Genomic DNA, 14,398 nt, shown 5'->3' with positions numbered 1-14,398 from the left:
TTTATCTTTCTGTGACACCTAGCTGGCTCGCCGCTCTTCTTACGCTATTCCCTGCTTAAATTTGAAGGCTTTTCCAACGGACGCAAGTATCTGTTCTTGCCCTTCAAAACTGCTGGATTATAAGGGACTCGACCATAGTCTCTTTGGAGGCGGAATTATCCCTTGAAGAGTTATTTAGGATAGCCTTAAGAAGTAGCAGCAAGCAGGGGATACACAAGGGCTACCATCAAAAGAGCTACCAGATTCGTTACCCACATACACTAACCAGCAGTCCCTACGTACACTGGCAGGTGCAGGAGGAACAAACACCTCCAGTATCCTTAGGATAGAAATACTTGTCCATAGGAGACAATTCAGCGGGGTGTTCTGAATTTGAGCTGCTGCGTCACTGAGCTCTGAATGTTACACATACTTTAGATGAGAAATGAACTTCCCTTTTAAGGCAGAAGATCCTTGAAATGGGACTCTTACTTTGAAGAGTTTAGAATTTCATTTCCAAGGAGAGTAAAAAGAGTTTCACCATGTGTAGCTCTTTCCTGAAAGAGCTGAAGCTGCATTTTGATAGTGAGGCAGTAAGCAATGCCTAGCGTCTGAGGAGAACAAGTTACTCTCACAAGGTTCAAAAACCTGGCTGGCTTCCTCCTGATTTTAAGAGCAGGAGAATCCCACAATGAGATTTAAACTAGAGCTGATAGTGCAAGGAAATTCGTACTGAGGGCAAACAGAGCATCCTTAAATCAAGCCCATTATGTCAACGTTATGCAGCAAAGTGCAGCTTTCTGCAAGGAGGCTTCAGTTCTCAGAAAAAGCATCCGATCCACGTATCGTTACAGCAGTGTATTACAACACAAATGTCTCAAAAACTGAGCCAGTTTTGCAGTGCCTCAAATTACACATGCACACGTGTCATTTGGTACACAACTGGAGAGAACCACGGAAGGCTGCATGTATGCAGCACAGCTTCGGCAAAGCTTTGACTATATGGGTCGAGATTTGCACCATCTATCAAAATAAAGCCGTATACTGCTATAATTTCTCTGCAACGACCTGAGAGCTTTGCTAGTTCATGCAAAACCATTACCAATTTAAAACATAACTGAAGAGATGCTTAGAGAAGTGTACTCCAGTTACGTCTTCTCTTTCATTCAGTGGCAACATGACAACTTAGCGATGATGCTGCAGCCCACGCTGCTCTGCACCGTTAGAAGACCTTGACTGTTTTGCAAATACAAAACATTGAGCCAGCTAAGATGTGTTGAGCACCTCCCTCACCTCCTCCCACCCATCCTGGCTTTGGCCCACACCCCTCTGTTCCAGTTCCAACCACTTCCCTGTGGCACTCAGTTTTCTCTTTTAGTTTAGCAGCTACTCATTCTGTAGCTTTCTTGCAGTCTTCAGAAACCAACATCCCACTCAGATCTGCCATGTTACCACTTCAGAAATGCTGTCTCACACAGGCAGCATAAACCTGCTGCATTTCACACTCCTCTTATGCTCCCACTTCACGGGGCCTGTGTTTCGAACCTGAGCAGTCACCACGCTGGAGTCGCTGCTGCCCAGGATGGCACATCTGTGCAGAAGTTGGCCTTACGTGCCAGCTAGCCACACTTGCCATGCGTCTTCATGGAGTAAGAGGAGGCTTGGCGCTTAGCCTCAGTGTTTGACCCCTCACAAGGGTCCAGGGACCACTCCTACAAAAACTGAGCCTACCTGGAACTGCAGCCTTTTCTCGTCCCCCAGTGCCCTGTGCTCCCACGAGCCTGCACTCGACACGGGCAGGCCACGGACACTGGCTGCAGCACAGGAGTCAGAGTAAAGGGATGCACACAGTTCTGGAGAGCTGCAGTCAGAGCAGACTTCCATTGGCATCGCTGCGAAGGCTGCTGGAAGAGAGGGACAAGCATGAGACAGGAGTTGTGGGGGTTCGTGTTACGTAAAGTAGGGGCGTGCAAGGGAGGATGGCTGGGGACAGAGGATGGGACTGGAGCCAAAGAGAGAAACTTGTCAGGAGATACACAACTTCATCGTGCAGACTCTATTTAGCAGGAATCTATTTCCATTTTCTCCAAGAGTTCTACAAAGAAATATACTCCGACGCTATGTTTTAGAAGCATATCTAACATTCCTGAAATGCATTTTCATAAAAATAGAGCATTTCTTGTGTGACCCTTCCTTCTCTAAAGCAAAGGTGAGTATTTGAGTTTGTCACGCTGTTACATGCACAGCTTGTCAGGAGCCTGAGAAGATGACCAAGGTCTTGGCTTTTCAGTCTTAAGTGCAAGGGAGACTGAGTAACACAATTATTTCTTTTCAACATTAAGTTTAAGGTTATTAGTACAATATAACGTTGGAAATATACAACACACTGATTACAGAGTAATTTATTTTGTCTTGAGTATTGGAAATACCTGTTATTTTTCAACTCTGGCATGACTTGACAATCTAAAAATTGGAGAAAATAATTATAAATAAAGTGAAATCATATTTTGCGGTTATCTATTCTTTGAGGATCTCAGGTTATTTCAGTATTTACTAACAGGCAGATTTTAACACCTTTGTGCATCAGGATCAGTGAACAGAAATATGTTAATCACCATGTCAGAAGTACTGCGAGAGCCACGTAAAGCACAGAGGGAAGCAGTTCCTACTGATAAGCCTTTTAACTCTGGACTTTTTAATATGCTGAATTACCGTAGCACCACCTTGTCCTAGCAAACAATATCGACACCCACGTTTAGAAGCATTATATTTAGGTCATCTGCGTGTAGAAAGAATTTTTCAGACATTAACGCAAACACGCACACACGCTGAGTGCTCTCTTTCTAAGTCTAAGCCAGGTCCATCGTTACTCACGTGCTTTCTTCATGCAGGAAAATCTAGAGTTGGTAGAATGAGATTAGTGCAATCCTGCTACTATTGCGATAACTTAGTAGTAGTAGCCTGCATAATAATATGGTGAAAAATACATAGGTTGCCTGTATGCGGTTTTCATCTGTACTGGTCCATGTGTAATAACAAATTACGAGTTCTAGCTGCGTACTTATCGAAACATCACTTTTAAAAAGACAAATAAATAATCAGAGACCTTGAAATTTTGCTAAGGGTAATAGATAAACAAAGAGTTATTTTGTCTTTTGATGTGAGCATCTCTTGGACATTTTTGCTGAACAAAGTGAATTATAAGTCAGTTTAAAAAGTGTTTTCAGCTAAAACCCTGGCTAAGTCTATCCCAGTAAGTTACAGCTGCACGGCACATTGCAGAAAAGCTTGTGTGTCTATTTTGTATTGAGGATTGAGAGTATTGTGTTGGAAAGCAAGCAGCTATTATCTGTGTTTTCCCATCTCATGGCTGCTTTGTCACGAAGATAAATGCACCATGATACCTAGAGCAAGTCTGTGTGTAGCAATAAATACTGTTGATGAAAAATATCCTGAAGAAGCTATTAGAAGAAGCTAATAGCTTTAATTGATACATTAATTTATTAGTTCTCATTTTTGCTGAGTGCTACGTGCCAGCTGTTACTGATATTCAGATGAAAAGAGTAGGACAGTAAAGCATTACATCAATTAAAACCCCAGGAGAACATATCATCATCCGGTATATCTCAGAAAGAAATTATAAGAATCTGCCTGCTGAGCAGCATTTTTTAATTTTACTGTAATAATTAAAAATAGACAATAACAGGTACTATTTTTAAAGGCCAAGATAAAGCAGAGGGGATAAAAAACATCTGCAAGTCTTTATCATGTTCCCAGTAGATGAACACGAAGCTGCTGAAGTTCTGACTGGTAAGATTAGAAGGAGGCAGGTACCTGAGATCGGTATTTCCAACTGTTAGAATATTTAAGTGTCATATGGAATTGCATAAAACGTTTAAGTTGACAAGATTGCATATTCCTTTTTTAAACCTTATAGCTTATAAGCTTTTTATAGCTGAGAGTCTCCAAACTCTCTTGGAAACAGGAATCAACTCTGCTGTTGCATAAACAGTGCAATCTAGTAAACAGAACTGGAATTCACGGCTCCTTCTTTTGGTAGCACGGGCAAAACATCTGACTTGCCTTGGCATCGACTTTCCTATTGTTCACTAGCAATAACCACTCTCACTCTGAAGAGCTTTGAGAGTGCTACAGGGCACCGGTTTTATCTCCGTTCCAGAGCCAGCTCAACAAAAGCACTCCGAAGCATTTCATCCCCGCTCAAAACAACAAATCAGTGTAGAGTCAGAAGGAAGATCTCGTGATTCCCAGCATTGTTGCTTTAACAAAAAAAAAAACAAACAACAAACCTCTCATTTCATATGTTTTGTAGGAACTATAGAGAAGTTTTACCTTTACTTTTGCGTTGTAACTCATGCCCACATAAACTCTGAATGTTCATCTCCTGAGAGATTCCACGTTGCGCATTGGTGCTTTGGTCTCCTGTAGTAGATCCTGGTATCTTAAATCTCTCTGTTTTGAAAAATTGCAAGAGGAATGCGTAATGACATGAATATAAGCTTGTCCTTACCTCTACCTGTGGTCACTGCAACACAGCTGATTGTAAGTCACGCTTACGTGATTCCCTTTTTTTTTTGTACATACCTATTCCATTTTAATATCTTTGAAATTAAGGATCGTGTAATTAAAGATTAATGATGCTTTCATTACAAAGTTATGCTAGTAAGTAAATAGTAAGCTATTTCACATAGTTTAGAAGTTGATCATAACATAAATTTCCAGTAGATTTTGTTACTAATTTTTCAAAATGCGCCACGCAGTTGGCTTTAAGCGAAGGTAGTGAGAAGAAAGTGTGCAACATTCAAATTGGTTTCCATCACAAATAACTTGGAATAGCAGTGTTCAAACTTTAACTTGACATGAGTATAACATCCTCTGTGCAAAATATGAATCAATACAACTAAGTCTGCTTTAAAAAACTAGCCATTACAATGCAAAATTATTACTTAGAATTCAAAGAATTTTTCTACACTATGTTTGCTCTACATAGCAAGTACTGTGAAATAAAATTTGCAGAACCCCTTACTCTGAGTGATACTAAAATGATTATTAAAAATTTAGCTCTTTCTTAACACCAAAACCAGAACTTATCTTAAGCTACAACAACTGTGCTGCTTCGGGCAACAAAAACTTTAAACAATTCATTAGTCTTCTCTTCTTTATCAAATACATCATGAACTCTTCTGCTCAAATTGCCAGAGGGTACACGCACATGCACAAATATATTACAAATTTGGGGAGCAAAAAATTAGGAGAGAATAAATTTTTTTAAATAGTGTAATTAAATAACATAAGATTACAATTTAATCTTAAAGTCTTTACTCAGCAGCTCTCTGAAAGCATTTTAAGTTTTGTTTACAAAGAACTTCAGGATCCAGGGCCAGGAATACCAATACATCCAGTATATGTGCCCTGAGTAGTACTATCGCGGAATTATGTCACCGTTGATAGAAGCCACCACCGTATTCTCTCACTGACTCTCTTCCCTTCCCTAAAAAAAAAAATCAGGAAAATAGTTTTTAGAATAATGCTTATCCCCTGAATCATCAGGAATTATTTTCAGTCGTGATTGTCTTCTCTGGTTTTGCTGCCAAACAGAGTATTAAGCGTGTGAGACTATTCCACGGGTTTTGAAAGTCGTCAGTGCAGCATTCATTGGGAAGAATGACAGGAAGAGAAACTTTTTCTAAACAAAGAGAAAATATTTGCTTTCTTTTCTGTCCAAAATATTATTGCAAATCAAACACCCTAGAAGCCAAGGAAGCAGGAACACTCAGCCTTTTATATAATTCAGAATCACGCATTTGAATTGCTGACCTTCCCATGCTCCTGCTTTGGTTTGCTCTCCGAGCTTTTCTTCACCTTTTTGTGCTCTGTAAAAGCAATACTTATTGCAGGGCTGTTTAATAGTTCTTGGGGACTTTTAAGAAAATATTTTTTTCATGCATGAAGCTTAAAATGCTGCTGTTCATGCAAAGCCATCCTGCTAGTTTTTTGATTAGCTAGTTATTTGCCTGACATAGGTGGCTCGTGCCACTGCTAAGGAGCAGTGGCGGTTGCTGGTGCCACAAGGAGACAGCAAGCCAGGACCAGGAGGTCCTGGGGAGAAGGGGAATGGGGGTGGCAGGGCAGGGAGCTCCCCCCACCGCCTCCCTCCCACAGCACCCAAGCCAGGAGAGCAGTAACAGCTCCAGTCACAGCCTGCAGACTGCCAGACAAGCCTCCTGTGGCCGGGCAGCCTGGGGTCACACCAGGAGGTCAGACATGCAAGGCAAGATGGGCTGAGCCCACCAGGTCACTTGGGCAAGGAGCAAGGCAAGGGCCTCAGTAAAAACATGTTCCCCAGGCTGGTGACCAGAGGGTGCTTGTCTGGAGGCCTTGGATGAGGCTTTTCACAGCTCTCCATCACAATTTGGGGGTTTCCCCAGGAGCCACGTGCATGATGCGCAGCTGCACTGGACCAGAGCAGCCAGGGAAGCCCTGTGCCCGGTGGAGAGCCCGCAGGCAGAGGGGGCGGCAAGTTTCCAAAGCAGGCAGAGCCTGCCAGCACACCCAGCGCCCCAGCAGCTGCCCCAGACAGGCTGCATCTCCCTGGCAGCCTCCTGCCACCACTCCCACAAGCCTCAATCTCGTACTGGTCTTACAACATTCCTGCGTGCTCCAGGTAAATGTCTGAAATGCCCTCCTGCACCTCTGCTGGCAGTAGCTGCTTGTATGTAGGGACCCAAATCCCACCCTCCAGCTGCTCACAGGGTCTTCTGATGACCACTTCATCTTCTGTATCCGCGGTGGTTTTATGCCTAGCCAGTTTTTATTGATAGCGGTTACAGCCAAACCCTGACCTTGCTGTTGGCACTAGGCAAAAAAAAAAAAAAAACCCGTAGTTTCAATTGCTTCTCTTCCGAGTTAAGGAAAGAGAAGACAGATCATGTAAGACGGTCCATTTATCTCCAGGAAGATGGAAATAATAGCACTGTAGCTTACAGCTTTGTAAGTGGAATATGACTGATAGGGGTATGTAGTCCCTTTTGAGCCACTAAAGCTGTGATGTAGTTTATTGCTCTCCTGAGCTTATCCTAAAATATGATGAGGGTGAGACGAAGTCAGTGGTGCTCTCTCCATAAGCAAAGCAATAAAAAGAACAGGGAATTCTTTCCCCCACTTTAGGAATTATCCTCTTTTGGAGAAGTATAAAATTGGAACCATCAAAATCAGTGAAAATAAATCTTAATCAACCATTTCCTGAAATCGAGGAAGATTGGAAGGTATTATCTCAATCATAATTCTTCGCTAAATCTGGATTTCTTTTCAGTCGTTTTAACAAGCAGACATGTATTGCTTCTGCCAAAGCTACTATGGCTTCTCTATTGTGCAAGAGTATCAATTCCAAAATTCAGTTCTCCCCCTTGTCCTTTTGACAGACTTGATGTATTTTCTCATTATCTTTTATTATTTAAATCCAAGGATTTTACATTAGGAATAGAGACATAAAGTGAGAAAGCGGAGACACAACCTGTGAAGTAGAGTAACTTTTGACCTCTGCTATCCTTATACCGTGGTTAAAATAAAATCTGTCCTGTAGAGGATTTTGCACTTTCCATAGCGAAACGCAATCAACTAAGCTCACCCACGTGGATGGCTAGATAAATCGGTACGTACTTACAGGGGAGAGGAGAGGAGAGGAATCACCAGCCACTCTGTGCTGCGCGCCGGGGACGACTCTGAGGAGTGCTGCACCTTCTTGTAGGAACTCTGAAGACTTTTCCTGCAATTTGATTAGAACTGGCTTAGCTCTGAAGTGAGAATTGTGCAGAAAGAACGGAAACTACATGTAGACAAACAATCTGAAAATTCTACCAGAAATTTTCAAGCAAAGACAATACCTCCATTACCCATTTACTCTCTGATAACTTAATAAAACTTGTTAAAAAAATCATGTGTCATTTTGACGGTGCCTCTAACGGGCATTTTTAAGACAGGTCAAGATGGAGACATCTGCCGTTAGAAGCTGCTCTCGCTTGGTCAATGGTCATTTCCTTGTATTGTGGGCAATATAGTTAATTATAGCATTGTTTCAGCTTCGCATGGGAGATCTTTGTATCAATGTTTGTCATTTTAGGGCCATAATTTTGATACACATTCGGCTTGTACTTGTCTACACTGATTTATTCTGTCTTAACTTCAGAAGGTGCCTTGGCAGATAAGCACAAAGCAGTTTTCTTTTCGTGCTATCAAAGCATCTGACTTGTCTTGATTTGACAGTATCCTAAGATAGTTTTACTGATCCCACTACAGCAAATGTTGAATTAGTGTCACTTCATCAGAGCAAATCATTGTGAGTATCTCGTTTAGAAGAGCAATAGCTGGGTTCGTACCAGGTATGTCTGTGGTTTAAAACCTCTGAAGAAGTCTGGTGAACACTGACACACATATTCGTGGTAACAAAACATTTCAAAACCGTTTGGCACTAACAGTAACTGGTAAATTAAACTCTAATAATGATATAACAGTAGATCTGAAAGAGAGGCTGGGGGAGAAATCTAAGTGACAAAACCTCCAGTCTCTGGTTATTCAAAGGAATAAGCTATTTAAGTTATAAAAATTTGAGGTTTTGTCACACGCTGTGCAAGGCTAATGGTAACAGCAGTAGCCGTAACCTTTCAGAAGAAGCCTGTCTTTCCCCATGCGCTTATGTCTTCATTCCTAATCTTGATAGGGATGAAACCTCTGGAGTCCGTGGAGATCTTTAACACATAGCAAGTATACACTGTATTTTTAGAATTGTTTCCACATAATGGGAAAAATCTGATGTCGCTGACTCTGGCAATTTGAAAATATTTTGGTTGTGGTCACTCATGTTCCGATACGACGGAAAACTATTTGTAAACTGCGTTTGAATGAGACTAAGTGTTTTGCATTCCTCAATTCCATTAACGTCTATTTGGAAAATGTGGAGAAAACTACTACTAACGCCTTCACAAAAGTGGAGGGGGTTTTTGTGCGCCTTTCCTCTGTGTATGTCCGTATTCTTATTAGGCGTACACACAAACTTCCTCATCTGTTGCAATTTCTTTTATATTATGTGACTGTTTTTACCATTTATTAAATTAGCGCGTTTTTAGAGAATAACATGTGTTAGTTACAGAATCTTTACAGCATTCGTAGGAACTAATTCTGTATTTGAGAAGAAATTGCTTGTGATTGGCCTCAATTTATGAACTTATTTATGGAGTGAGATGAAATCTTCTAATTTTTCCGCGGCATTTCAATGTGCTGTTCACAGCTCGCTATGTATAGACAACCACTGCATAGATTGAAGCTACCTATGAACATCATTACTGAAAACACAGGTTTCTCTGTGCTTAGTTTTTCTCTCATTATGGCGAGACAGAGCATTCTGTTAGCACATGTGCTGACGAATTCCTCGTAAATGAATTCAAGTAACATTCTTTGCTAGATAAGAAGTACCAGGGAAACAGATGCATTAGAGAAATAAACAGCCAGGAATAATTTCTTCAGTCATGAGACATGCATGCTTTCAAAGTTATGAACAACAGCTGGAATCCAAGGTCAAAAAAATCTTTGTGATTTCAATAGTGCCATCCGCACAAACTAGCAAACACTACTATGGAAAATTCACTGCAGCAAAAGCAGGGTCGGAGCTTGCGTCGGTGCTTTAGAATAGGCCAAAACGTTGTGTGGTATGTTCAGAGCTGTCAACCCACCAACCTGTCCAGGGACTGTAGTACTCATGATCTGGGAGACAAAAGGAGAAAAGCGAAGAGATGGTTTTAGAAAGAGAGAGAGAGGGGAAGAGAAGGCTGTAAGAAATTACACCGTAAACAGAGCACAACGCAGAAAGGTAGTGATGGGAGAGATCATACAAAACATTGCTTGAAATGCAAGACTGCAGAATTCAAGGAAGGAAGCAAGGACCTCTGATAAAAAGGTTTCTTTCTGTGACTTTGCCATTGACGGGCTTTAATACTAGTCCCACAAACAGTGACAATGTTATAACCAATCCAGATTTGGATGCAGAAAGTGAACACCGCCTATCCCAGATCAAAAAAGCTGTCCTCCTGAATACGGTCATTTCATTTTTTTAAATCGATAGCCTGTCTTCCTCATTCATATGGCTGACCCACCCGAACAGGATTCTACTGCGGGCAAGCTGTACAAAACTTAAGGTAACGCAAAGGTACAAAATGTATTTTATCCCATCTGGGATGGCCTTTGGGAAAGACAGCAGGCTGGAAGAAATTGTGTCTAAATCCAAGAGCATATTGCTTTTCTGTCTGGGCAGTAGGCAGACCAAAAGCCCATGCATGTGTTCTGAAGCTGCCCAGACACAGGATCCAGAAAGATCATAAGCCAACAGCACGATGCCGTGCATGAGGTGGCCCTCCGGATCAAAAAGAACAAGTCTTGTATTTGTGTAGCTGCGTCTGCGTTGCTGCTTCGGGGCTAAAATCAGCCACTGCTTTCAAGAAGCTGCAAAGGTATTAAAGTTGAGTTCTGGACAGACTCAGAAATTGTTGTGTATTCTGCAGATTTGAATGTTGAAGAGGAAAGTAGACATTTGTCAATTAATTTATACCCAATATAAATGCTATGAAGCACTAGGACGTCACTTACCCCTTGGACTGCACGACCTGGTTGAAAGACTGGATATTTTCCCCTTGTTTTTCTTTTTTTTTTTTATTCCATTTCCAAATGTAATAACACTGGAATTGCAAATCAAGAATATCTTGTGACTTGTAGCAAGGCATCCTTCATCATCGTTCGTAGAGGTCTTCTCCTACAAAAGGATATTTTATTAATGATTACTTTGGAAAATACGCTTTCATTTTAATTCAAAAACAATACTCTCTCTTGCTAGTCGCAGGGGTTTGTTGTTCTGGCTGGGGAAGAGGGGGCTGCCCCAAGGACAGAAAACCTTCAAATTGCTAACCATTTTTATACGTGGGTTTCTTCCATCTCCTTTGTATAGTGTTTTAAGAATCCCATAATTGGACCGTAGCTTAGACTGTACATTTATAAATTATGAAAATAATATTTAAAATTTCCTTTACTTTAAATATTTCACTTGCTACAGTAGCAAAGATCTGGAGACTGTGCTCAGAAACACCCCACCAGGAAGGCCTGCAAAGCTCTCCAATACAAGTCAGATATCTCTGCTTCATTTCTTAAATGACCAATTTAATGTCCTCTTTCTAATTAATGAAGATCTGCCAACAAACCCACAGCTAGTTCACCCACACAAGTCTTAATAGTCATGTGTGATTACTTGAGAATTCTTTCTTTTACTCGCACCACTTCTCCATGTTTCATTCTTGGATCAGAACTTGATACCTGCTGCCTTTCATGTTAATTCAAACATGTTTTTCAACATCTCTCAGCAGTGGGAGCAACCGATCAGTGCTTGGAGTACAAGAGGGGTCAAGGGTGTGGCGGCAGGCGAGGGTAGGAGGGTACCTGGGGCAGGAAAGCCGTGTGTTGCCAGGCTCACCACCCTTGCTGCTTGGGGAACCGAAAGGGCCAAGGACCAGGCACGTTCTGGGCTCCGCCAGCCCTGTCTGCACCTACCGGCACCGTCTGCAGCAGCAGTCTGCGGGCTCCAGCACAGAGCCAGCAGTCTGCAAGGTCCTGCTCCTTCCTGCCCTGCTGAGGCAGCTCCCAGGTCACGGGCTTCTCCGAGCAAAACCTAGAGCCGATTCTGTAATTATACGTATCCTAGGAAAATAGTGTTAACATTGGAAACATAGTTAGTTTTCATACAACAATTAATACACTTGCCTTGCTTTGCTCTCGGCAGCATGTCGACTACTTTTAAGGCATAAATTTTGTTTTAAATTTCAGGGAAAGTGCTTTTCTTTATGCTGCTGATGTGCTACACTCGTTAGCTATAGCTCATCCAATTCCTAAACTGAATAAATAAAATTAAAGTTTTAAAAGTAATCCTGGCCATGCTTTCGGGAAGGTGGAAATAGTATTAGAGCTAGTCAGAATAAAATTAAAACAAAATGGGCAAAAAATAAATCACGAGGTTTCATAACGCATTCAGAATTGTTTCATTTGCCTTCCAAATCGCCACAGTTGCTATCTACATGATACATGCGTGTGTGTACATGTGTGTGTGCAAGAGAAGGAGAGATAAGGATGAAAATAGGGAAAAGAGAGCTGTGACAGGATTAGCAATTCAAGAATTTTCAGCTATGGAGTAGTTTGCTGAGAACTTTAAAGTTTACCTGCTTCCACTGTAATGCATTTCTGTGAAAAAACTTTTAAAAGCATGGAAGAATAAGGAAGGAGAAGCTTTCGATCCACCCCTTTAGGTACACTTTTAAAACCTTCTAATGAGAAATAAGTGGTCTGATTTAAGAGTCAACGCCTATACCATTGGGTACCAGAATTCTGTAGACAGGGGTGGTTGGAGGCGTTTGCCAGCACCCTGCCTCTGCACCCTGTGTCAGACACAACAGCCAGCATCTAGCAAAGACCCCCTCAGCCACCAGCCTCCAGCAACCTGCAGCGGCGCACCGGAACCCGGGCTGGTGGCCTCTCAAAGGACATGCTACCCTTGTCAAAACAAGTTTTAAAGTAGGACAGCTATTGGCCAATAAACGTACATAATATAAGCACTATTTTTTGTAATGTGTCTACAGAATGTTAAAATTCAGACATGACGCGGCTGCCACTAGTCACATGTGGTTTGTTGTACCTTAATATTCAAATTCTGACATTACAATTCAGAAACTGGACAACAGCTTTAAATCCATACCTTATAGTAAAAACCTTCGATTGCTAAAGGAATCACCGAAAAAAATTACTCACCTGGTCTCTCTCAGTTGCATCTATGAGTCTCTTACTCACAGCGTTATTATTTGGCCCACCTGATGCAGAACGTTAGAAAGCAGGTGCCAGAGTCCTTCTATAGTGAGAAAATCATTTTTCTGAAAGCAATCCAGGACAGATGAGATTACCGGTAAGGTTGCTGGTGCACAAAACTATACAGATCTATGTAGTACTGCATCACTTAAGAAGTTGGACTGTTTCAATTTCAGTTCTCGTAATATTTGGGCTGCTTTCAAAAATAAGTAAATTAACATTTATAAACCGGTACTTTTTTGCAGCACTATGAGGCAATGTTTAAAGTAAAATTAACAATATTTTCCCTGCCCTGAATTACTACTTCCAGGCTAAGGTATGCATAAACAGCATATAATATTGAGTCTGCTTCTAAATAAAATAATCTTTCCCCTAATTCTCTGAGTGGAAAATGTTTACTATTACGTTCTGCCTAAATAGCAGGAGCAAGATCTTTACTAAAATTGCCTCTGCTATGGAAGACAGAGCTGTACTCTAGCACTTATTCTACTAGTGATAAAAGAAAGCTGACATCGATACATTTAGGTAGTATGTTCCTTTTATCTCAACATATTTTCTCAGTGAAATTTTTCAGGTGATACTAAGGAATACAAAGTAAAGCTTTTTAATCGATGATCTTATGCAGCTCTAAAAGTTTTGCTTGTATTACTTTCTCTTAACTCTTTTGTCGAGTCTGACTTCTGACGTTATTGTTTCGGGTTACAATACCTAGCTAAGATGGTTTTAAAATACCAGTTAGCAAATCTAATTAAGAAGAAATATTTCATCTGTAGAGGAAACAACATTAGCTTTTATTTCCAGATGTATACTCCATAGAATCCCCCCCGAACAGCGTGCTGGCTTTCCTGCCTGTGCTTGCCTTGTCTTTGTGGTGGAATTTTTTCAGATCACTAACGTTGCAGTGCTGGACTCTAAACCTCTGCCTTCTTGTACAGACCTTCTTCCCTCGGCAAAGCCATGCTGCATTTTTAACCACCGTCCATGCTTTCCAATGGCCCTGGCTAGACACATTGCCCCTTCCCGGTGCTAACACACCCACCTACAGTTCCAGTTCAGTAGTGACTACAAAAATGCAGACTGGCACAAGGCAGATATTAATATTCACATTATTTCATTATTAATCATTTTTCATAGTAACTCATTAATTAACAACATCATAGTCAATGGTCTGAAGTGAATGATATGGTTCTCCATAAAAAAAAAAAGAGGAGAAAATATAGAATAAAATAAAAAAATCAAACTTGAAGTGTTGGGAAAGCCCACATCCCTTGTTTGTATGTCTCAGAAGGAGGGGGGAGTGGCATTTTCATTCTGGTGCTAGTGCAGTTTCTCCTGCCGATGAACTTATATTTATTCTACTTTTCTCTCCCTCCCTCCCCTGCTATCTTGCAGCAAACGTATGTGACAACGAACTACTGCATTGCCAGAACGGGGGAACCTGCGTCAACAACGTGCGGTGCCAGTGCCCTCCAGCCTACACTGGCATTTTATGCGAGAAGCTGAAGTGTGA

At 41.3% G+C, this 14,398-nt stretch overlaps 1 protein-coding gene across 1 annotated transcript in view; it reads left to right on the top strand.

Annotated features, from left to right (window-relative positions):
• Positions 1-14,392, top strand: part of LOC104490003 (netrin-G1-like) — a gene marked incomplete at both ends in the record, with an annotated part of 59,134 nt that extends 44,742 nt beyond the window's left edge. The window contains one exon of the mRNA XM_010132228.1: positions 14,281-14,392. Within this exon, the coding sequence (XP_010130530.1) occupies positions 14,281-14,392 (112 nt within the window). The remainder of the gene's footprint in view (positions 1-14,280) is intronic.
• Between the last annotated feature and the right edge of the window lie 6 nt (positions 14,393-14,398).

The sequence above is a fragment of the Buceros rhinoceros genome, unplaced genomic scaffold (genome assembly GCF_000710305.1).
Source record: "Buceros rhinoceros silvestris isolate BGI_N320 unplaced genomic scaffold, ASM71030v1 scaffold36672, whole genome shotgun sequence".
NCBI lineage: Eukaryota > Metazoa > Chordata > Aves > Bucerotiformes > Bucerotidae > Buceros > Buceros rhinoceros.
Note: the sequence above shows the minus strand (reverse complement) of the source record. Positions and strands in the feature narration are given on the sequence as shown.